This window comes from Nematostella vectensis, chromosome 9 (genome assembly GCF_932526225.1).
Source record: "Nematostella vectensis chromosome 9, jaNemVect1.1, whole genome shotgun sequence".
NCBI classification, from domain to species: domain Eukaryota; kingdom Metazoa; phylum Cnidaria; class Anthozoa; order Actiniaria; family Edwardsiidae; genus Nematostella; species Nematostella vectensis.
Window position 1 is genome coordinate 13,744,621 of NC_064042.1, and position 25,443 is coordinate 13,770,063.

At 39.6% G+C, this 25,443-nt stretch overlaps 4 protein-coding genes and 1 long non-coding RNA gene across 7 annotated transcripts; 1 reads left to right on the forward strand and 4 right to left on the reverse strand.

Annotated features, from left to right (window-relative positions):
• The first annotated feature begins 1,281 nt into the window (after positions 1-1,281).
• Positions 1,282-11,085, forward strand: LOC5502298 (cell division cycle protein 20 homolog). The gene is made up of 8 exons (XM_048732872.1): positions 1,282-1,422; positions 1,838-2,355; positions 2,755-2,883; positions 3,318-3,520; positions 7,631-7,725; positions 9,022-9,271; positions 9,685-9,810; positions 10,222-11,085. Exons 2-8 carry the CDS (start codon positions 1,881-1,883, stop codon positions 10,519-10,521), a joined length of 1,578 nt encoding a protein of 525 aa, XP_048588829.1. The 5' UTR covers positions 1,282-1,422; positions 1,838-1,880; the 3' UTR covers positions 10,522-11,085.
• Positions 5,566-6,455, reverse strand: LOC125572392. Its single transcript, XR_007313808.1, has 2 exons — positions 6,265-6,455; positions 5,566-5,691 (listed from the first exon to the last, which is right to left on the reverse strand). It is a non-coding gene; the product is annotated as an uncharacterized LOC125572392 (long non-coding RNA).
• On the reverse strand, positions 11,051-12,264 carry LOC5502297 (50S ribosomal protein L3 glutamine methyltransferase). Its single transcript, XM_001623449.3, has one exon. The coding sequence runs from the start codon at positions 12,157-12,159 to the stop codon at positions 11,401-11,403; it is 759 nt and encodes a 252-aa protein (XP_001623499.1). The 5' UTR covers positions 12,160-12,264; the 3' UTR covers positions 11,051-11,400.
• A 2,356-nt stretch (positions 12,265-14,620) lies between these two features.
• LOC116611084 (E3 ubiquitin-protein ligase NRDP1) lies at positions 14,621-16,952 on the reverse strand. 3 transcript variants are annotated; one of them, XM_048733010.1, is made up of 3 exons: positions 16,255-16,952; positions 15,330-15,482; positions 14,621-14,889 (listed from the first exon to the last, which is right to left on the reverse strand). In XM_048733010.1, the coding sequence occupies exons 2-3, from the start codon at positions 15,464-15,466 to the stop codon at positions 14,679-14,681; spliced, it is 348 nt and encodes a 115-aa protein (XP_048588967.1). In that variant the 5' UTR covers positions 15,467-15,482; positions 16,255-16,952; the 3' UTR covers positions 14,621-14,678. The 3 variants fall into 3 exon arrangements, with proteins under 3 accessions (XP_048588967.1, XP_048588966.1, XP_048588965.1); XM_048733009.1 differs by lacking the exon at positions 15,330-15,482 and having other exon boundaries at positions 16,255-16,951; XM_048733008.1 differs by lacking the exon at positions 14,621-14,889 and having other exon boundaries at positions 15,260-15,482; positions 16,255-16,950.
• Positions 16,953-22,825: 5,873 nt separating this feature from the next.
• Positions 22,826-25,100, reverse strand: LOC125572417 (E3 ubiquitin-protein ligase TRIM39-like). Its single transcript, XM_048732917.1, has 4 exons — positions 24,630-25,100; positions 23,711-24,000; positions 23,064-23,270; positions 22,826-22,889 (listed from the first exon to the last, which is right to left on the reverse strand). Exons 1-4 carry the CDS (start codon positions 25,098-25,100, stop codon positions 22,841-22,843), a joined length of 1,017 nt encoding a protein of 338 aa, XP_048588874.1. The 3' UTR covers positions 22,826-22,840.
• Between the last annotated feature and the right edge of the window lie 343 nt (positions 25,101-25,443).

Below are 25,443 nucleotides of genomic sequence, written 5' to 3' on the forward strand. Positions count from 1 at the left end.
CCCCCCCCTCTTTTCAGATATTTTTCTTAGAAATTATAAGAAATTTAAAGAAAATCCACGGAAAAATCAATGAATCCGGCCCTCCCTTCTGAAACCATTACTTCGCCCCCCCCCCCCCCCCCCACACACACACACACACACTGAAAAATAAACAGTTGGCCGAGAAGCGAAGCTTAGAGGGCCCCCTCCTTTGTGTTAAAAAAAATTCGGGCCCCTCACCAATATCTCCCTAATGAACACTAATTTCAAAGTCACCGCTGTGCTATTCCCCGCCATATCTCGTATTTGTTATCAAACAAACTTACAACCTGATATATTTTCTGTCCTGTGAGTGCAAACTATAACCTCACCTAATAAAATTTAATGTGACAAAATTGTTGTTTTACCGGCGTTCCTTCCATTTCGCCATCAGTTCTTATAACTTATTACTTTGTTTGCTTTCATAAAAGCCAGTATATATAGAATGACAGTTGGTGGTTGAAAACATTTGACACGGGCATGTCGCGATGAAATTATGTTTTATTACGAGTCCACCAAGCTTCCTCCGCAGGTGTTTTGGGCCATTTTTGGGAAAGGGCTTCTATTTTATTTAGATCTTCCTTTGGCGTGATCAAGAGTGGTGGATATCACATTATGAGATTATGAATCTATAATGGAGACGTGATGTATATATAAAAATTTATAATAGATAAATTATTTATTTTCCTGCTTCTGGAATTCCTGGCTAAACACTTTCCAAATCAAAAAGTCGATAAATATTATTCTGGAACCGCCGCTAGTTCTACATTACGAGTTTCAGTAGGCCAGGGGTTTACGCAACAACCCCAGTAGAGCAGAGCTGGGCCTTATTGGTCTCTTGGTATCAGCTTGATATATATGAAAAAAAAGGATAAAAGAATTTTACCATTTAGCACGGCCCACGGGAAACGTAAAAATCCATGCGCAAACTAGATGCGCAAATAAGGTTGTGTCTCCTTTAAAACCCTGCGCAATCAGCATAATCAGCAAGCATTTCTCGCTCGGCTGACCAGAAGACATGCAGAAGCCATTTTTGCAAGCTACTTAAATAACTACTTTACCAACAACATGGTACTATGGTCTAGAGATAGTGCCATTGCTGTTATTCACAGTAATGCCTGTGCTGGTAAATCATCGGTTCTGAATACCTACAATTTTCCGTGTACTCTCTGTTTCTTTTATTTGCACGTGAAAATGTGAACAACTCTTAAATTTTGCCCCACGTGATGCTCTAAGCCAATCAAAATTACTTTCGGTATTTAAAATAAGCATATACTGTTTGGGTTTCATAAAACTGTGGCATTACAAGAAGGAAACGAGTCCGGGTTTGCGGATCATAGCAAGTGTCTCACAGTTTATAACGGAATAAGTAAAAGCTGCTATCATCGTATCACGATTTACAAGGTAAGCGTTCAGTTTGATTGTTTCATCTTCATGGATTATTTTTTGTTAGCGTTCTTGAACAAATGACGCAGGGATGTGAAACTTATGACTCGTTTGGCTTATGCAAAGCTATTTGGATTAAAATCTGGCAGAACATTTAATATACAATAATCTTAGCCTTGAAAGGGGGTTTTCTCAAAATTCCAAATTCCCACTTAACATTTTCTCAAAATCTCGCATTCCGTGATATATACTGCATCCCACTTTAGAAATATTGTCACCCCCGTGTTCCTGTGAACTATTTTATCTCTTTCCGTTTCTCACGCAAAAGTCTTACCCAATCCCGGATGCAAGTCCAACATTTCAAGACTTAAAAAAAAACATTCGGGAATGAAATTTATCACAAATTTACGTAGTATTTAAAATTATTTCATAGCTTCATAACTGAGGAAAAACCTGCGACTTTTCCACAAACTGCGATGGAGAACATAAAGTTTGAGAATGGCGTCAATGACTGCCTCAAGAACTTTGAAGCCCCTCTAAAAAGCGGTCCCATTCCAAGATGGCAAAGAAAAGAACAACAACGACTCCGATCAAGCAGCGGACCACTCTCGCCGCTTCCGAACAACTTCCAGCGACACAGCGAATCGCTCCCGAAAAAAACAATCTCGAAAACGCCAAAAAAAGGTACCCCAAAGCGTAAACAAGATCCTTCCCCTTCTAGAGGCGACAGGTTTATTCCTAACCGGCCAAGTAACGCCGATTGTGATTGGAGCCATCACCAGATGATGCAGGCGAACCAGGGGGAGACGGCGATCGAGGGATCCAGTGAGGAGGAAGACGAGGACAAAGGCGAGTCAGCCACTCAGAAGCGGATGTCGAACGCGCTGGCTGACGGGAAGGCTGAGAGCAAGATCTTGCACTTCAAGTCTGGGGCCCCTGCCGCAAAAGAAGGTGAGAGGTGCATTATGGGTACTTACTTTAGGCATGGAACTGAGATTCACTTAAAGAATAAAAGAAAAGCCAACACCAAATAACCCCCTATACGGCAAAATGCTACAAATTTGTCGCACGTAATTCTCGAAGATTTTACACAAAGCAATTTGCGACTATTTTCTTTTAATCGTCGCATCGCTGCTAGTGCGATCTGGGGCTGCGACATAAAATTGCAGTTCGTGTTGCACGGCAAAATTTACTAGGCCTTTTCGTTTGTGCGATAAAATCACCGCCCCAAAAAAAGTCGCAGCTTATAACGCACTACATTTCTTTTATTTGAAAGAGGATATGCACACATATATATACTTTGTCAAAAGTTCTATGAATACTGGTTATACTCATTTGTTTTCGCCCCAGGCTACCAAAACGACCTTCACGTGCTGTATTGTCAGAGCAAGCCGAGTGGGCCTAAGGCCAGGAGCTCACGTCACATCCCTCAAGCCCCTGACAGGATCCTGGACGCCCCCGAGCTACTGGATGACTACTGTAAGCGCAAGTAATACAATGTTTACATAGTTTCCAACAAAAATCGGCATATCAGAGTATCAGGTTCTTATCATTAGTGCCCCCGAATAGTCCCCCGAAATTTGAATGTGCTCGGGGACGACTAAATACCACTGAAATATCCAGGATATAAGTACAACATAACATCATCATAGGAATGCATTTGACGAGCTCAGTTTTCATTCTGCTTCCACGGTTTTTTCCCTGAAAAAGAAATTAAACCATTATACCATTAGAAGGAAAATTCAAACCTCCAAACATTCACAAGTTTACTTGAAAATTCTCGATGTACACAAGTCTAGAGCGACAAAAAGCGAAAAAATAATTGTAGAGCGAACTCCCAAATATGATATGTTATGTCCTAAAAAGGAGAAAAACGACAGTTTTCAAATTAATTGATTGATATGCCCCAACAGATCTGAATTTACTTGATTGGGGAAATAATAACCTGCTCAGCCTGGCGCTGGCGGGAGCGGTTTACATCTGGAACGCGGAGTCGAGCGACATCAAGCACCTTTTTCAGATGGACGAGGGTGAGTATGTCTCCAGCGTGGCCTGGGTACAAGAACACAGCATGACGCAATACCTGGCCGTGGGAACACACGACGGGAACGTACAGGTAAGAATTAGCCAATCAGGTTTCGGTGTCACATTATACTTTGTATCACGCAGTACATACCTTTGAGTAGCTATGGGATAAGCCTTATTAGTCGAGGATGTGTTCTTTAGGTCAACAGCTCAGAATATTTCCTTTTCTGGAAACACTTTTTTGTTTTGACATCCGAGGCATCAAAACATTGAAACAACCAATCATAGATCAAATTGTAAGATGACGTCACAACACTCACTGGACCTAAGTGAAAAAAACATGGCGGCCATAGAGAGACGAGAATAAGAGCATAAAACAGTATCTATCTGCTTTTTGGTTGGGTTTTAGACGTATCAATACTTGAAAAACTTGTAGCAAAGCCTTTGGGCGCAAAGATGTGGTAAAAATTTATATTTCGAATGGCTATGTTCGGTGGGAAAGTCCGATTCGCTATAGTCAATAGATGAGGTCGAGGATGATGGTCATCACGATTGAATTACAGCTTGGAAGCGTAATTATACTGGAATTCGAAGGCACACTTAACGGTGGACAAGCAGGCATGTATTCTTAACCCTGGAATTGACTACTCAGTACTGCAAATGGTATTCGTTGCGTCCTCCGAAGCTCATAATGCATGCATAAATACATGCCTTACGGTGTGTTGTGTTTAGTTTCAATAAGTTATATATGCAGCCCGTCCGAGTTTGTCGGTCGATCATGAGCATTCAGTATTCAAATTGCCTTGTGCAGGCGCTGTTAAAAATTGAATGTGGGTCTAGAAGCTGGTTCAATTTATGAAAACTATTACAATAGCTTTGTGCTTAAAAAGGATTGGACCATTGGACCACAGAACCACACCTGGATCAGCCACTGCAGAAAATGACTTGACACAACAGTATTTCATATTTGTTTTACTGACTTAATAGTTGTATAAGCTTAAATCATCTCATTTCCTACACACAAAAAGCATGTGATACACAGAATATCAAATAAAACAAATAGAAGACACAGTTTGATTTTTTTTTTTGCTTGGCTTGTACCAACCAGCCCATCTTTTGTATAACTCTTAAATTGAAATAGAGCATGAATGGGCTATGACTTGATAGCCGAAAGGCTGAATGGGCTTAGGATTTATATGCCTTGACGGTTAGAGGGATAATTGCCCAGGGGTGGGTTGGAAGGGGGGGGGGGGGGGGGTGGAGTATTCAGTTATAAACATTATGGAATGGTCCAATAGAGCTCAAAATTTCATACACCCAAAAAGGATGGAAACTTGTCACCCCCGAAATACACAAGCCTGTTGGTAAAATGTTCAATCCCAAAGAAATGCAGTGGACACATTTTATGTTGTAAATGTTTATACAGCATATGTATAATGCAATATGTCTTGAAAACAAACCTTTTTCATGAGCTTATCATTCTTCTCCTAAACAATTTTACTTCAACAGAATTCTAATGATTTAATTTTTTTTCTTGTCGAAAATTTTCAGTCAGAGTAAATGGGAGAAAAGTGGAAACAATTTGTCCAATCATACAATTTTCACAATCAAGCACCATACATAAAAGTGATGTAAAATAATCATAGATCCCCTCTCATTTCAAAAGCCCATTGCTCCTTTTGAATGCACAATACGCTGTGTCTTATATTATGTTTTAGTGCGAATTAAAAAACCCAGAAGTATAATACTGTGTTAGCTCTGGGGATTTAATACATAGAAACTTTTTAACCAACCTTCATCCATGATCTTGGTTTATACTCGGATCATACTAGAAGTAGAAAACCCTTCTCTCACTTGAAAACATGTTATTACTAGAAAACCTATTTTCAACAAGGGGTCCATGGACCAGGGGCAGGGCCGTAGCACAGGCTGGGGTGCACATCCCAACGTTGAAGGCCATATAATCTCATACCATTTTTCCACCAAGCAGCGTTCTTTAAGCATTGTCTTTGTAAATACGAAGGGGGTCCCCCATATTTTCTTGACAGTGCTACAGAACTGGGGGGTCAGTTTGTAACCATACTGTCAAAAAGTGTAATAATCAATAACACATAGCTTAAACAAATAAAACAAATATTTAAAATAAAGAATAGTAGAAGTTTTTTAATCACTAAGAGTGTAATACAAAGAAGAAAATTCAATGATCTCTATGTCCATCCTTATATATTTATTTATCTTCATCTTCTTTGCCATGGTCGATATCTGAAATAAATTGTAACAATTATATTAAGAAAAAAGGAAGGGGTTTCTTTTCAATTTGATTTATAGAGTACTGTAGCTATTATTTATGATGGCCTTATTGCAGAGGAGCCAACTGAAACTACAGCCTCACACACTAATTTTATTTTATTTTATTTTAACTCAATTTAGCTATTTAATAATAAACTTTGGTAGCGCTGTATAAGATTTCTGGTTTTAAAATCAGCCAGAAAAAGCAAAAAATGTTAGCAATAAATACGGCTAGGCTAGCTATCAAACGAAGCAGTCCACTTGACAGTGTAGAGAGGGCCCTTGTTTCCTATACTTATGTCGGTGATGTGCAGAGCTCAACACGATATTGTTTAAAGAAACCAAACGTACCAGCAACTGGCTTCGCGTCCCATATAGAGACATACCGATTTCGAAAGCTACATAACCCCTTATTCTCAGAATAGTTTTTTCTAAGCCCAGAAAAATTATTGTAGAGAGATCTTGGCAAATTTCTACATGTGTTTGGGTTCGAAATCGGTCAAACATGGCGCTACAGAGCTCCATTCCCTTCGAATAAATACTCACCATCTTCCACATTTTTACTCCATCGCTTTGAAGCCTTGCACGGGATATCTTGGAAAGATGATCTAACACACTGGCTGCTCTAAAATTGCAAAAACCGACGGGAAAAAGCTTTTAAAGCGAAAAATATATCTTCCCGGCGGTAAAAGGCGAGGGGCTTGGATGATGACGTCATAATCCATTTAGGCCACCATATTTGTGTTTCCAGAAAAGGAAATATTCTGAGCTGGTCAATGATGCAAACCTGCTATATACTTTTGAATTCTCCTAAATGTGATTCAATTCTACAGGCGAGGTTAAGACTGTTCAGAAGGATAAAGCCACCTTTTGACTTTGCCCTTACCAATTTATTTGTGGCCTAAAACAAAAACTAAGAAAGAAAGTATAGCGTCCTTTTTTTGGGTATCCCTTGGTGTTACGGAGAGCTCTGTTTGGTGCTCAAGGCCTGTGTACTATATTTCATTGTCTCGTTCTAAGGTCTTTGTTTTTGGCTTTTGTCCCATTGTGTTTTTGGTGCTGGTGCTCCGTAACACCAAGAAACTACCGTCCTGTTTGCACAAAATATAAAAGGGGTTTGTTATTATATAACACCTTGCCTTTCTGTTAGAATTGTATAACAGCTACACTTTTTATTGTCATTATATAACACCTCCACATTTCTGTTGTAATGATATAACGTCTAACTTGACCTTCTATTGTTATATAACACCTAAAGCAACCTTCTTATTAGAATTTTATAACAACTAACTCCACGGCATGTTATTGTAATTTTATAAAATTATGTTACACCTAGCTTCACCTTTCTGATGTAATGATATAACGTCTAACTTGACCTTCTATTGTTATTATATAACACCTAAACCAACCTTCTTATTAGAATTTTATAACAACTGACTTCACGGCATGTTATTGTAATTATATAAAATTATGTTACACCTAACTTCACCTTTTACTTGTAGAATTATGTAACAACTGACTTCACGGCATGTTATTGTAATTGTATAAAATTATGTTACACCTAACTTCACCTTTTACTTGTAGAATTATATAACAACTGACTTCACGGCATGTTATTGTAATTGTATAAAATTATGTTACACCTAACTTCACCTTTTACTTGTAGAATTATGTAACAACTGACTTCACGGCATGTTATTGTAATTGTATAAAATTATGTTACACCTAACTTCACCTTTTACTTGTAGAATTATATAACAACTGACTTCACGGCATGTTATTGTAATTGTATAAAATTATGTTACACCTAACTTCACCTTTTACTTGTAGAATTATATAACAACTGACTTCACGGCATGTTATTGTAATTGTATAAAATTATGTTACACCTAACTTCACCTTTTACTTGTAGCTGTGGGACGTAGAGGCGTCCAAGTGCGTGCGATGCATGGGCGGACACGCGGCGAGGGTGGGGTCACTATCCTGGAACTGCTTTCTTTTGTCAAGGTACAATGGCTATGACGTTTACGCGGTAACTATGCCAGGTACTCGGTATCTATGCCAGGTACAGTAACTATGCCAGGTACGCGGTAACTATGCCATTTACATGGTAACTATGCCAGGTACGCGGTAACTATGCCAGGTACGCGGTAACTATGCCAGGTACACGGTATCTATGCCATTTACACGGTTACTATGCCAGGTACAGTAACTATGCCATTTACACGGTAACTATGCCATTTACACTTTAACTATGCCAGGTACGCGGTAACTATGCCAGGTACGCGGTATCTATGCCAGGTACGCGGTAACTATGCCAGGTACGGAAACTATGCCAGGTACACGGTAACTATGCCAGGTACGCGGTATCTATGCCAGGTACACTGTATCTATGCCAGATACGGAAACTATTCCATTTACACGGTAACTATTCCATTTACACGGTAACTATTCCATTTACACGGTAACTATGCCAGGTACACGGTAACTATTCCAGGTACACGGTAACTATTCCAGGTACACGGTAACTATTCCAGGTAGGCGGTATCTATGCCAGTTACAGTAACTATGCCAGGTACGGTAACTATGCTTTTTTTACACGGTAACTATGCCAGGTAGGCGGTATCTATGCCATTTACACGGTAACTATGCCAGGTACGGTAACTATGCCAGGTACACGGTAACTATGCCAGGTACGCGGTAACTATGCCAGGTACGCGGTATCTATGCCAGGTACAGTAACTATGCCATTTACACGGTAACTATGCCAGGTACGCGGTATCTATGCCAGGTACGTGGTAACTATGCCAGGTACACTGTATCTATGCCAGATACGGAAACTATTCCATTTACACGGTAACTATTCCATTTACACGGTAACTATGCCAGGTACACGGTAACTATGCCAGGTACACGGTAACTATGCCAGGTACACGGTAACTATTCCAGGTACACGGTAACTATTCCAGGTAGGCGGTATCTATGCCAGTTACAGTAACTATGCCAGGTACGGTAACTATGCTTTTTACACGGTCACAATGCCACGTACACGGTCACAATGCCACGTACACGGTAACAATGCCACGTACACGGTAACTATGCCAGGTAGGCGGTATCTATGCCATTTACACGGTAACTATGCCAGGTACAGTAACTATGCCATTTACACGGTAACTATGCTTTTTACACGGTAACAATACCAGGCCATAATCCAAATTGGACGACGTTCGAAATGAAAGTCCTTAATTTTCACGTATTCGTGTATTTTCTAATTTGCCTTATTATCTTCTTTTAACCGTTTAGCGGGTCTCGTAGCGGTGCCATCCATCATCATGACGTTCGCGTGGCAAACCATAAGATCGGCACACTGCTGAACCACAGCCAAGAGGTTTGCGGGCTCAAGTGGTCTCCCGACGGCAAACTATTGGCCAGCGGTGGCAATGATAATGTTGTTAACATCTGGCCTTACCCGAGTACTGTCGGCTCAAGCGCTGGTGAGCCCTCGCCAGTGGAACCCTTGTTTTCGCTGACACATCATCAAGCGGCAGTGAAGGTAAACAACAACAAAGATGATAATGATGATGATGATGATATCAATAATAGTAATGATAATAACACATCATCAAGCGGCATTGAAGGTTAAAACAATAAAGATAATAATGATTAGAGGGTAATGATATGATAATAATGATGATATCAATAATATTAACTGGCCGTGAAAGATAGAGTAAAAAGTTAGTTCATTTATCAGCAAGCAAAGAAATGTAGATAAAAACAAATCCAGGCCTTTAAACCTGTAGTATTCTTATTTATGTTCATGTGAATATTCGCAGGGGCTTCCACATACTAGGATTCATCCATTTATACGGTATCCATGGATTAATGCGGATTGAGAAACTTACGTATTCTCGAGTACAACATTCTTTAAATAGGTGTAAATGACAGCTATTACTACCATGTTGCTAGGCGATTTCGTGGTGTCCATGGCAACCAAATGTGCTAGCAACAGGTGGAGGGACGGCTGATCGTCACATCCGGTTTTGGAACGGGTCTACAGGAGCGACGCTCAACAGTGTTGATACGAAGAGCCAGGTAGGAACAAGAATACGAGCTCCGACTGTCAGGGGGAGGGGGTATGGATTGTTATTGTCTATGGGCACATAAAGGTAGTGGGGGTGCTGACGGAACGCAATTAACTTGTGATATTCAGGGTGAAGAGTTAGAGAAGAGGGGTGGGGAAATGCTGGTCGGCAATAGATAACAAAATGGTTACTTTACGAAGATTCAACTTCCCTCACACTTCTCGAGTGCTCAGAGAACACGTGCTAATGTATTTTAAATTACCCCAAAAAAAAATTCTTCTTCATTTCACGCGCTGCGAGCATGTTCTTTAACTAATAGATCACATTATCTTAGCCAATCAGAGCGTGCGATTCGTTAATAGTACGCTGAGAGTTTTTATTTTATTTTATTTTTTTCATTTATCTATGAACTCATTACTAGGTTTGTTCCATCCTATGGTCCAACGAGTACAAAGAGATAATTTCCGGACACGGATTCTCCCAGCACCAGCTCACTATCTGGAAATACCCGTCCATGGCCCGTGTGGCAGATCTTACTGGACACACGTCACGTGTTCTGTGCATGGCCATGTCTCCGGACGGCCAGTACGTGGCGTCAGCAGCCGCCGATGAGACCTTGAGGCTTTGGAAGTGCTTCGCCACACAACCCAAGCAAAAGAAGACGCATAGGGGAGGGGAAGAGCCGGTCAATCGGCTCTTGTCCTGTATGAGGGTCCGGTAGATAGTACAGTTCTCATCGTGGAAGGAGAATGAGGGATAGCGTGGGGATGTCAGAAGTTATGCAATATTGTTTAGGGTTTAGGGGTAAATAGAACGGCGACATACACGGGTGCCGGGCTCAAGTAAATTGGCGGTTTCTAATAAAAGCAAAGCCGTTTGTCAATGATGTCTTATAAATAGAAAATTGGCTTTTCATAACGACTTTAGTAGGAGGCAAAACATATACTAAGAAGGGTCAATAAATTATCTAATGTCGTACTGTTCAGTGAATTGGTGGACGGTGTCATTCCAATATCTTGTACTCGAATTCTATTGATAAATTAAATATACAGAGAAATGGGAAAGCATTAATGCTTCAATGAATCACAACGTTTAGATTTCATCTAAGAGAAGTAAGACACGAACGCAACGCATGAGTATTAAGTTGCCATTTAAAAGCACGATTATGATTCAAAGTAATAAGCAAACTGTAGTCTTTCAGTGCGTGTTTGCATTATCAACTAGAGAGCTCTTTCTTTAGTTCCATGTTGTATTAAAGGATTTTTATTAAACATTCCGTTTCAAACATCGTGTCCTTCAGAATGTTCTATGGGAGACTTGGACACCTAACTGCCTGCGGTAGAAGAAAATGGGGGTTCCTATGTGCCACTAAGGACTATGAAAAACAGGATTATATGCAAGAAAATGATTGATAAGGACTATAAAATATGGTATGTAGTCTCCCTTTTATGCATGACCGAACGAAATGTCAAAAGACAATTTTTTTTTCTTTCGCCAGAAACTTTTAGACCATTTAGACAAACACGAGACATTGATCGATTAAATGATTATTTCACGCCATCATGGATCCTATGGGCTATAAAAGGCAAGACACAGAGATTTAAAATGTCATTTTGGCTATATCGACAAGTTCATTGACTTTTACTCCAGCACACACTTCCGATCGAGGCTCCAAAACTCTTACAACTTTCAACTCCCACGATGCCTCGCGCACCTTTTCCTCGAGCTTTTCTTCGTCTAGCCCCCACCCTGAGACTGGCGTAGTAAGGAGGAGTTTCCCACCATTACCCAGAAACCCCCGCGCACCTTTGAGGTATCTTTCTATTACGCTGTAATTGGGATCCCATACAGTTCTCGCCAACATGTCGAGGTCTTTTTCGTCGCAGTCCTCCCGAAATGCGCCTGGCTGACGGAAGAATATCATATCGAATTTCATCCCTTTGAGGCCATCACAGTCAAACACATCCGCTTGAATGGCTGTCACCGAGTTTGCTACTCCGTGGAGGCAGGCGTTCTCAGCCACATCTTCAACGGCTGCTGGATTGATGTCCGTCGCCCAAACCTCAGCTTGTGGGACTTGAAGTGCGAATTCTATAGCAATAGCACCCATACCTGCGCCAACTTCTAGAAACTTCAGAGAGCTTTCGGTGTTGGATTTCTGCTTGAGTAACCCATGAGCCATAGACACGAGTTCTTTGACGAAGAAATTGTATTTCCATTCACCGAATACGGATCCATCGAACACCGTAGGGCTGACCACATAGCCACGTTGATTTATCGTAACACGTTTCTTCGTTTGCGAACTTATTCGCATCTTTTCCACTGCGGCGTTTGTGTCAAAGAAAGATATTCCGTCCATTGCGACTGCTTCAGCTATGGACGCTGGCTTAACGACTGAATAAAAAAGTGTGGTTTACATCTCCACAAACTTGGGGCGCTGGTTTAACAATTGACTGAAGAATGCCATTTGGCTTATGATAATTCTTGGGTCAGTACGCAGCTCTTACAAGCTGCAATTTGATTGGGCAAATGAACAATATCCGCACCTCGACACAAAAAACGAGAAGAATAGAGACAAAAGAACTCTTTTGCAGTATTACAGTATTACAAATGTGGCGTTACAGCAGGGGTGTAGCCAGGGGGGTGGCCTAGGGGGTCCGGGCCGCCCCTTTTAGCAGCAAAAAATACAGTATATGTATGAGACATTATCTAAAATACAGCGAAAAATGCCTTAAAAATTTATTTATTTATTTATTTATTTATTTATTTATTTATTTATTTATTTATTTATTTATTTATTTTAACTGATAAACTATGGAATGCCCGGGCGGCCCCCCTTTAGCAGCCAAAAATACAGTTTATGTATGAGACATTATCTAAAATACAGCGAAAATTGCCTTAAAAGTCCCTTTTTGGACCCCTCCTGTTTTTGGTTAAAAGCGGGTATTCGTACCATGGCACCTGGGGAGAAGGGGGACATTAAAGGGGAATAATGGTTGTGATACGGGTAGAGGTAGGTGGCAGGGTGAGGGCGGGAGGGTCATTGTGGGGATAATGCTACGTTGAGTGGAGTTGGACTATAAGGAGTGTACGGGATAGTGATGCAATTGTTCTTACCATGGCGTATAGTGTGAATGGGAAGATTAAGGAGGAGGTAGTGGGTAGGGAGGTATAGACCGGAAAACAAAAAGGCTGATAAGGGGTAAGGTGTACACGCTGGTGGAGAAAGAAGTGAGTTAAAATATAATGAAAACAACAAAAGTTCATAAATATGCACATAAATGTATAATAAATTACGGTAAATAAGGAATAGAATATTTCATAGAGCTCTTTGAAAAGTTAAGCAGTCTCACGTGTTTTCTAGTACAGGGTTTATCATCAGGAGGTAAGACCAAGTACTAGTCTTTGGTTAAAAGCGGGTATTCGTACCATGGCACCTGGTGAGAAGGGGGACATAAAAGGGGAATAATGGTTGTGATACGGGTAGAGGTAGGTGCCAGGGTGAGGGCGGGAGGGTCATTGTAGTACCTGGTCTTACCTCCTGATGATAAACCTTGTGCTAGAATACACGTAAGGTTGCTTTACATTTCGAAGAGCTCTAAGAAATATCCCACCTTTCCATTTTGTAACTCTATATACTTGTTTTTGTCATCCCCATTCTTGCCATTCCACGCCATCATATATGTTCCACATTTTCCTCCCTTCCACCACCACCCACCCACCCCAGGTGCTTTGGTACGAATACCCGCCTTCAACCGAAAGCTACGCCGCTGTACAGGATTAAAATGTTATTCAACAGTCTAGTTTGTAGTTCGTTCTCGAACTTTTTCAACATCTTTTTCCGATAATCTTTAATTCTCCTACCTCCACAAAAACTAGATTCCAAGTTGCATGGTTTGAAGTATGTGTTCAAGAATTTTACAAATACTTCTACGGGACTGTCGACATTTATTCACTACTCTTCTGGCGAAGTCTCCGTGTATCTATGGGTCCCCAGATGTGGAGGAAGCGAGAGAAAGGACGATCGAGATTTGAAAGATTTGCGATGGAATAATTTATTAATTTATTAATTTATTAATTTATTAATTTATTAATTTATCAATTAATCAATTTATCAATTTATTAATTTATTTATTTATTAATTTGTTAATTTATTAATTTGTTAATTTATTAATCTATTAATTTATCAATTTATCAATTTATTAATTTGTTAATTTGTGAATTTGTAAATTTGTTAATTTGTTAATTTGTTAATTTGTTAATTTGTTAATTTGACAATTTATTAATTTATTAATTTATTAATTTATTAATTTATAAATTTATTAATTTATTATTTATTTATTTATTAATTTATTAATTTATTAATTTATTAATTTATTAATTTATTATTTATTTATTTATTAATTTATTATTAATTTATTTTTTATTTTATTTTATTTATTTATTTATTTATTTATTTATTTATTTATTTATTTATTTATTTATTTATTTATTTATTTATTTATTTATTTTAACTGATAAACTATGGAATTTCAGTTGACAGTTATAAATAATACTCGAAAATTGGCAACATAGGTCGTTAGTTTGTAGCGGAGCCAGCGCGCCCGTAGGCCGCGCGCTGAGCTCCACAGGTATAGAAATTGGTCATAAACTAGGCGACTCAAAATTTGTGGTCAATGACGCCACCATGCCAGGTTAGATTGTTGTATCTAGCAGTAAGCAAAATATGGTTGTTGTAGGCAACATGGGGCCACACTTCTTTAATATCATTGATCTCGGAACCATTTTTTTTTTTAAATTAGCATCTAAACAAAGAACTGTTTTTTTGTTTTGAAATGGAAAAATATTTTTAATAATGCAGAATTTGGGGTGTAAAACTTACTCCATGTTCTCCTCTAAGTGGCCATAGACCAGGGCTGTAAGGTCCTCAACTTGGGCACAGACAGCCAGACGTATTTCTGTGCCACCTCCGTTCTTGCTGAAAACAAATGGCATTTCCTCTGAATAAATGTCTGTGAACTTTTGGCCTTCTGCTAGCTTGCGCTGTTTCTTCTCACTGGCAATTTGCAACCCAAAGCTATTAAGCCACCTAAAATTGCATAAAAATAATGACTGTGATGTATGAAATTAATTACAAACAATACTTAGGCTGTGTCCACACTTGGTGCACAGGCACCAGTGCCCGAGCACTAGACAAGACGGAGAAAAATGCAGGGCACCAGCACAAAGCCTGAATTTTGGCTCAGGCACTGGGGGGTTCAGATTGAGCACCAAGTGTGAGCAAAGCCTTATTGCGGTTTTGATAAGACCCATGGAAAAGGCTTGAAAGGGGTCTTTACAGTGTTATCTCTATTAAACTGCTACTTTTCTGACACCAAACTGATATGCTATACTTCGGTACATTATTTAATAACCTCCATTTAATAGCCACCCTCTATTATTAAGTAGTCTCTTTTTTATGCCCTGAGTGTTTTGTTACTGTATATTTAAGAACTATCTATAATGTTTGTGATAAAACCTAATCTCTACCTTTTCAACTCTCTTAATTTGTTCCAGGGTATCCCTATGTCTGCTTTCATGGCCAGCCATTGCCCTTCAGGTACTTCAATCTTCAGCCCAGCTTCTTGTGCTATGGTTTCTCTCTCCTCTTGGCCCATCCTTTGCATCTCAGCCTTTTTCTGCCTTAAGATGTCATCACGTTCACCACCACTGATTTGCTGCCTAAGTGTTTCAACTACAGAAGCTCTACGCTGCACTGTCTTACTGCTGGCAGATGCACTGTTGGTACGTGGTCGTGGAACATGGCAAATCTTCAATGGCTTAATAAGAAAGGTTAAGAGAAGGAGACCTGTCAAACGTAGCCATTGCTCAAGGCATTAAAATTATGCAATGGATTTTTTTTAGTAAAAACTGATTTTTTTACTGAAACTGTCAGGTCGAATCTGGGTAGGCCGAATGCCCCCCCTATATTTGATAATTTTTAGTATAAAGTACCACAATATGTATAAGCCCTTTGAAGTGTCACAGATGATAGAAGGTTTTTTTTCTCAAAACAATGCTATTGTATGTATGGAATAAATTAAAACTATACTATCCGTCTACTTGCCTTGCATATTGTTCCACTAGTAGGTATCTATTTATAACATGTTTGTACTCTTTCTTACATTCTAGTTATACACCCAATTCAAGTTGATTTGGACATTGGCATTGAAAAATGGAAACTACAGAATGCAAGGCACACACCACCACCACCATGAGGGGCTTGGAGTACTACATCCTCCACGCACCCCCGCATCCTCCCTCCCCTCCCCTCTGGATGAGAAAAGAACAGCGTTTAGCCCCCTTCCCCCCTCTAGAAATTCCTTGGCATTTGACCCCCAACGTCTGGATTTCCCATGGGGTAGGGGGTATGGGCAATTTCTGGATTTCTGGAACTACACAATAATATACTCACCGTGCCACCTGTAAACAAGAGAACTGGCAGAGATTGGGATACACTCAACTTCCTCTTCATTAACTGAGTACATATCCGCTCCTCGACCTGTGAGAGTGGGGTGTCTTTGCCCGCATTGAGGATTTCGCGCACAGTTGTTGTCGCAGGCTGCGCTATGTACGTAGTGTAGATTGCCTCGTGTGCGGCAAGGTTATCCAGACGATGTGGTTCCTTACATGATCTACATAAAACTTGGCATGAGGCTAGGGTGTTGCCTAAAACTCGCGGAATCTTATGAAGCACGCCGGGGGAAATGCTGGCTTTGCAAACGGGGCATCCAGATTTGTTGTATGTTTGATCTAGCCATTCGCAGATGCAAAGCACACAGAAGTAATGGTCGCATGGAGTTGCTAGAGGCTGCGTCAGAACCTCTTTACATATAGCACAGAAAACAAAGTCGGGAGGACACACAAAGCGTTCAGTTTCTGGCATTTCGTTAATAAGAACATCGGGAATCATTTCCTTTGGTATTGACTGAATAGTCGTGGCTGTGTTGCTCTGCTCGTTTTGGGATTTACCCTTTGGTCTTCCTCTTCCTACAATCTTTTTGGGGGGCCGTCCGCCTTGCCTTTTGGCTGCAAAAATTTCGCATATTTTGCATTGTAAAGAATGCGGGCCCCAAGTAAAAAGCTTTCTAACATTGTGTTTGTCAAGGTGGGAATAGCAAGTATGGCATTCTTGTTCAGGATGGATCAGTTGGTTGTCTTTTTCGATGTTGATGCCATAGATTTGATAAAATTTTTGATTTTACAAATTCATCGTTGGTTTTCCAAAACCGATTGCTACTACTTCTTCCACTGTATTTTCCGCAAATCCTGCAGCTTTTGGTTGGGAACGCCGCATGCATCGCATCGGGATTCTCCATGTTAACTGCAACAACGTAAGTAATTGCAACATAAGGCGCGCGAAAACACGAGATAACCCGCGAAAAGAAATTACTTGGATCTCATTTAAAAAAATGGTACAGCAAATATTTTAATAAATCTGACACAAGGAATAAATAAACTAACCAAAAATGTCTTACCTCTATTCAAAATAAGTTGCGATGTGGGAAACTTTTCACGGTCTTTGAGCTAGTTTTCGCTGTACGAAATACTATGCTCCTTCGCCGGCTTTTGAACTTCAATGCCGTTCACTCTCTGTTTTTCGGACTATGACTAATGGTATTTGCATTTTTGAAAACATTTGGATGCTAGTAACACATTCTGATATTTGTTTTGGTTAATTTTGATTATGGGCGGTGTCCTCTAGCCATCTTTTTCAATGTTTACGATTTTATAATCGCCGCCATTTTGGTTGCCATAGACTCAAATTCACCTAGCAACCGGCTTTGGCCGCGCGAGAGACTAGAACCTAATGTCCACTGCGAAACAGCCGTGACGAAGAGCAAGGTAGGAACAAGAATACGAGCTCCGACTGTCAGGGGCAGGGGGTATGGATTGTTATTGTCTATGGACACAGAAAAGGGGGGGGGGGGGGTGCTGACAGAACGCAACTAACTTGTGATATTCAGGGTGAAGAGTTAGAGGAGAGGGGTGGGGAAATGCTGGTCGGCAATAGATAACAAAATGGCTATCTATATTCTTAAATGCTTTTTTACTTTACGAAGATTCAACTCCCCTCACACTTCTCGAGTGCTCAGAGAACACGTGTTACTGTATTTTAAATTACCCCCCCAAAAATATTTTTTTTATTTCACACGCTGCGAGCATGTTCTTTAACTAATAGATCACAGTATCTTAGCCAATCAGAGCGTGCGATTCGTAAAGAGTAGGTAGAGAGTTTTTATTTATTTTTTTATTCATCTATGAACTCAGCACTAGGTTTGTTCCATCCTATGGTCCAACGAGTACAAAGAGATCATTTCCGGACACGGATTGTCCCAGCACCAGCTCACTATCTGGAAATACACGTCCATGGCCCATGTGGCAGATCTTACTGGACACACGTCACGTGTTCTGTGCATGTCCATGTCTCCGGACGGCCAGTACGTGGCGTCAGCAGCAGCCGATGAGACCTTGAGGCTTTGGAAGTGCTTCGCTACACAACCCAAGCAAAAGAAGACGCACAGGGGAGGGGAGGAGCCGGTCAATCGGCTCTTGTCCTGTATGAGGGTCCGGTAGATAGTACAGTTCTTATCGTGGAAGGAGAATGAGGGATAGGGTGGGGATGTCAGAAGTTATGCAATATTGTTTAGGGTTTAGGGGTAAATAGAACGGCGACATACACGGGTGCCGGGCTTAAGTAAATTGGCGGTTTCTAATAAAAGCAAAGCCGTTTGTCAATGATGTCTTATAAAGAGAAAATTGGCTTTTCATAACGTCTTTAGTAGGTGGCAAAACATATACTAAGAAGGGTCAATAAATTATCTACTGTCGTACTATTCAGTGAATTGGTGGACGGTGTCATTCCAATATCTTGTACTCGAATTCTATTGATAACTTAAATATACAGAGAAATGGGAAAGCATTAATGCTTCAATGAAGCACAACGTTTAGATTTCATCTAAGAGAAGTAAGAGACACGAACGCAACGCATGAGTATTAAGTTGACATTTAAAAGCACGATTATGATTCAAAGTAATAAGCAAACTGTAGTCTTTCAGTGCGTGTTTGCATTATCAACTAGAGAGCTCTTTCTTTAGTTCCATGTTGTATTAAAGGATTTTTATTAAAATTCCGTTTCAAACATCGTGTCCTTCAGAATGTTCTATAGGAGACTTGGACACCTAAGTACCTGCGGTAGAAGAAAATGGGGGTTCCTATCTGCCACTAAGGACTATGAAAAACAGGATTATATGCAAGAAAATGATTGATAAGGACTATAAAATATGGTATGTAGTCTCCCTTTTATGCATGACCGAACGAAATGTCAAAAGACAATTTCCAAAGGAGGACTTTGGAAATTGTCATCCGCATAACATCTCATGCTAATGCTTCGTATTGCTAACAGCACCTTTACTACCACTATATAATCATTTAAATTCCATTAACATCAACTATGCTTGCAACCTAACTGCCACTAACCTAATAATCTCATTTTTAATATTCATACGATTGGCTACTACCCCACAATACCTATACATATGATGTATTTGGTGTGAAGAGTGGAACCTATTAAGTTGGGATTCCTCTATCAACAACAGTGAAGTTGCCACAAGAACTTGCTAGCCGAAATCTACTGAGATGGTTATACCACAATACAAAGCAGACATTGATAGATTTAAAATGATGTTTATTCCATGCCATCATTGATCCTATGTGCTAAAAAAAACATGACAACACAGAGATTTAAAATGTCATTTTGGCTATATCGACAAGTTCATTGATCTTTACTCCAGCGCACACTTCCAATCGGGGCTCCAAAACGCTTACAGCTTTCAACTCCCACGATGCCTCGCGCACCTTTTCCTCGAGCTTTTCTTCGTCTAGCCCCCACCCTGAGACTGGCGTAGTAAGGAGGAGTTTCCCACCATTACCCAGAAACCCCCGCGCACCTTTGAGGTATCTTTCTATTACGCTGTAATTGGGATCCCATACGGTTCTCGCCAACATGTCGAGGTCTTTTTCGTCGCAATCCTCCCGAAATGCGCCTGGCTGACGGAAGAATATCATATCGAATTTCATCCCTTTGAGGCCATCACAGTCAAAAACATCCGCTTGAATGGCTGTCACCGAGTTTTCTACACCGTGGAGGCAGGCGTTCTCAGCCACATCTTCAACGGCTGCTGGATTGATGTCCGTCGCCCAAACCTCAGCTTGTGGGACTTGAAGTGCGAATTCTATAGCGATAGCACCCATACCTGCGCCAACTTCTAGAAACTTTAGAAAGCTTTCGGTGTCGGATTTCTGCTTGAGTAACCCACGAGCCATAGACACGAGTTCGTTGACGAAGAAATTGTATTTCCATTCACCGAATACGGATCCATCGAACACCGTAGGGCTGACTACATAGCCACGTTGATTTATCGTAACACGTTTCTTCGTTTGCGAACTTATTCGCATCTTTTCCACTGCGGCGTTTGAGTCAAAGAAAGATATTCCGTCCATTGCGACTGCTTCAGCTATGGACGCTGGCTTAACAACTGAATAAAGTGTGGTTTACATCTCCACAAACTTGGGGCGCTGGTTTAACAATTGACTGAAGAATGCCATTTGGCTTATGATAATTCTTGGGTCAGTACGCAGCTCTTACAAGCTGCAATTTGATTGGGCAAATGAACAATATCCGCACCTCGACACAAAAAACGAGAAGAATAGAGACAAAAGAACTCTTTTGCAGAACAGTATTACAAATGTGGCGTTACAGCAGGGGTGTAGCCAGGGGGGTGGCCTAAGGGGTCCGGGCCGCCCCTTTTAGCAGCAAAAAATACAGTATATGTATGAGACATTATCTGAAATACAGCGAAAAATGCCTTAAAAATTAATTAATTAATTAATTAATTAATTTATTTATTTATTAATTTATTTATTTATTTATTTATTTATTTATTTATTTATTTATTTATTTATTTATTTATTTATTTATTTATTTATTTATTTATTTATTTATTTATTTATTTATTTATTTATTTATTTATTTATTTATTTATTTATTTATTTATTTATTTATTTATTTATTTATTTATTTATTTATTTATTTATTTATTTATTTATTTATTTATTTATTTATTTATTTATTTATTTATTTATTTATTTATTTATTTTAACTGATAAACTATGGAATTCCCGGGCGGCCCCCCTTTAGCAGCCAAAAATACAGTTTATGTATGAGACATTATCTAAAATACAGCGAAAATTGCCTTAAAAGTCCCTTTTTGGACCCCTCCTGTTTTTGGTTAAAAGCGGGTATTCGTACCATGGCACCTGGGGAGAAGGGGGACATAAAAGGGGAATAATGGTTGTGATACGGTTAGAGGTAGGTGGCAGGGTGAGGGCGGGAGGGTCATTTTGGGGATAATGCTACGTTGAGTGGAGTTGGACTATAAGGAGTGTACAGGATAGTGATGCAATTGTTCTTACCATGGCGTATAGGGTGAATGGGAAGATTAAGGAGGAGGTAGTGGGTAGGGAGGTATAGACCGGAAAACAAAAAGGTTGATAAGGGGTAAGGTGTACACGCTGGTGGAGAAAGAAGTGAGTTAAAATATAATGAAAACAACAAAATTTCATAAATATGCACATAAATGTATAATAAATTACGGTAAATAAGGAATAGAATATTTCATAGAGCTCTTTGAAAAATTAAGCAGTCTCACGTGTTTTCTAGTACAGGGTTTATCATCAGGAGGTAAGACCAAGTACTAGTCTTTGGTTAAAAGCGGGTATTCGTACCATGGCACCTGGGGAGAAGGGGGACATAAAAGGGGAATAATGGTTGTGATACGGGTAGAGGTAGGTGGCAGGGGTGAGGGCGGGAGGGTCATTGTAGTACCTGGTCTTACCTTCTGATGATAAACCTTGTGCTAGAATACACGTAAGGTTGCTTTACATTTCGAAGAGCTCTAAGAAATATCCCACCTTTCCATTTTGTAACTCTATATACTTGTTTTTGTCATCCCCATTCTTGCCATTCCACGCCATCATATATGTTCCACATTTTCCTCCCTTCCACCACCACCCACCCACCCCAGGTGCTTTGGTACGAATACCCGCCTTCAACCGAAAACTACGCCGCTGTACAGGATTAAAATGTTATTCAACAGTCTAGTTTGTAGTTCGTTCTCGAACTTTTTCAACATCTTTTTCCGATAATCTTTAATTCTCCTACCTCCACAAAAACTAGATTCCAAGTTGCATGGAATTCTTGAAGTATGTGTTCAAGAATTTTACAAATACTTCTACGGGACTGTCGACATTTATTCACTACTCTTCTGGCGAAGTCTCCGTGTATCTATGGGTCCCCAGATGTGGAGGAAGCGAGAGAAAGGACGATCGTGATTTGAAAGATTTGCGATGGAATAATTTATTCATTTATCAATTTATTAATTTATCAATTTATCAATTTATCAATTTATTAATTTATTAATTTATTAATTTATTAATTTATTAATTTATTCATCTATTAATTTATTAATTTATTAATTTATTAATTTATTAATTTATTAATTTATTAATTTATTAATTTATTAATTTATTAATTTATTAATTTATTAATTTATTAATTTATTAATTTATTAATTTATTAATTTATTAATTTATTAATTTATTAATTTATTAATTTATTAATTTATTAATTTATTAATTTATTAATTTATTAATTTATTAATTTATTAATTTATTAATTTATTAATTTATTAATTTATTAATTTATTAATTTATTAATTTATTAATTTTTTAATTTTTTATTTTATTAATTTATTAATTTTTTTTATTTTTTATTTATTTATTTATTTATTTTAACTGATAAACTATGGAATTTCAGTTGACAGTTATAAATAATACTCGAAAATTGGCAACAGAGGTCGTTAGTTTGTAGCGGAGCCAGCGCGCCCGTAGGCCGCGCGCTGAGCTCCACAGGTATAGAAATTGGTCATAAACTAGGCGACTCAAAATTTGTGGTCAATGACGCCACCATGCCAGGTTAGATTGTTGTATCTAGCAGTAAGCAAAATATGGTTGTTGTAGGCAACATGGGGCCACACTTCTTTAATATCATTGATCTCGGAACCATTTTTTTTTTTAAATTAGCATCTAAACAAAGAACTGTTTTTTTGTTTTTAAATGGAAAAATATTTTTAATAATGCAGAATTTTGTGGTGTGAAACTCACTCCATGTTCTCCTCTAAGTGGCCATAGACCAGGGCTGTAAGGTCCTCAACTTGGGCACAGACAGCCAGACGTATTTCTGTGCCACCTCCGGTCTTGCTAAAAACAAATGGCATTTCCTCTGAATAAATGTCTGTGAACTTTTGGCCTTCTGCTAGCTTGCGCTGTTTCTTCTCACTGGCAATTTGCAACCCAAAGCTATTAAGCCACCTACAATTGCATAAAAATAATGACTGTGATTTATGAAATTAATTACAAACAATACTTAGGCTGTGTCCACACTTGGTGCACAGGCACCAGTGCCCGAGCACTAGACAAGACGGAGAAAAATGCAGGGCACCAGCACAAAGCCTGAATTTTGGCTCAGGCACTGGGGGGTTCAGATTGAGCACCAAGTGTGAGCAAAGCCTTATTGCGGTTTTGATAAGACCCATGGAAAAGGCTTGAAAGGGGTCTTTACAGTGTTATCTCTATTAAACTGCTACTTTTCTGACACCAAACTGATATGCTATACTTCCGTACATTATTTAATAACCTACATTTAATAGCCACCCTCTATTATTAAGTAGTCTCTTTTTTATGCCCTGAGTGTTTTGTTACTGTATATTTAAGAACTATCTATAATGTTTGTGATAAAACCTAATCTCTACCTTTTCAACTCTCTTAATTTGTTCCAGGGTATCCCTATGTCTGCTTTCATGGCCAGCCCTTGCCCTTCAGGTACTTCAATCTTCAGCCCAGCTTCTTGTGCTATGGTTTCTCTCTCCTCTTGGCCCATCCTTTGCATCTCAGCCTTTTTCTGCCTTAAGATGTCATCACGTTCACCACCACTGATTTGCTGCCTAAGTGTTTCAACTACAGAAGCTCTACGCTGCACTGTCTTACTGCTGGCAGATGAACTGTTGGTACGTGGTCGTGGAACATGGCAAATCTTCAATGGCTTAATAAGAAAGGTTAAGAGAAGGAGACCTGTCAAACGTAGCCATTGCTCAAGGCATTTAAATTATGCAATGGAATTTTTTTTAGTAAAAACTGATTTTTTTACTGAAACTGTCACGTCGAATCTGGGTAGGCCGAATGCCCCCCCTATATTTGATAATTTTTAGTATAAAGTACCACAATATGTATAAGCCCTTTGATGTGTCACAGATGATAGAAGGTTTTTTTTCTCAAAACAATGCTATTGTATGTATGGAATAAATTGAAACTATACTATCCGTCTACTTGCCTTGCATATTGTTCCACTAGTAGGTGGCTATTTATAACATGTCTGTACTCTTTCTTACATTCTAGTTATACACCCAATTCAAGTTGATTTGGACATTGGCATTGAAAAATGGAAACTACAGAATGCAAGGCATACACCACCACCACCATGAGGGGCCTGGAGTACTACATCCTCCACGCACCCCCCCCCCCCCCCCCTCTGGATGAGAAAAGAACAGCGTTTAGCCCCCCTTCCCCCCTCTGGAAATTCCTTGGCATTTGACCCCCAACGTCTGGATTTCCCATGGGGTAGGGGGTATGGACAATTTCTGGATTTCTGGAACTACACAATAATATACTCACCGTGCCACCTGTAAACAAGAGAACTGGCAGAGATTGGGATACACTCAACTTCCTCTTCATTAACTGATTACATATCCGCTCCTCGACCTGTGAAAGTGGGGTGTCTTTCCCCGCATTGAGGATTTCGCGCACAGTTGTTGTCGCAGGCTGCGCTATGTACGTAGTGTAGATTGCCTCGTGTGCGGCAAGGTTATCCAGACGACGTGGTTCCTTACATGATCTACATAAAACTTGGCATGAGGCTAGGGTGTTGCCTAAAACTCGCGGAATCTTATGCAGCACGCCGGGGGAAATGCTGGCTTTGCAAACGGGGCATCCAGATTTGTTGTATGTTTGATCGAGCCATTCGCAGATGCAAAGCACACAGAAGTAATGGTCGCATGGAGTTGCTATAGGCTGCGTCAGAACCTCTTTACATATAGCACAGAAAACAAAGTCGGGAGGACACACAAAGCGTTCAGTTTCTGGCATTTCGTTAATAAGAACATCGGGAATCATTTCCTTTGGTATTGACTGAATAGTCGTGGCTGTGTTGCTCTGCTCGTTTTGGGATTTACCCTTTGGTCTTCCTCTTCCTACACCCTTTTTGGGGGGCCGTCCGCCTTGCCTTTTGGCTGCAAAAATTTCGCATATTTTGCATTGTAAAGAATGCGGGCCCCAAGTAAAAAGCTTTCTAACATTGTGTTTGTCAAGGTGGGAATAGCAAGTATGGCATTCTTGTTCAGGATGGATCAGTTGGTTGTCTTTTTCGATGTTGATGCCATAGATTTGATAAATTTTTGATTTTACAAATTCATCGTTGGTTTTCCAAAAC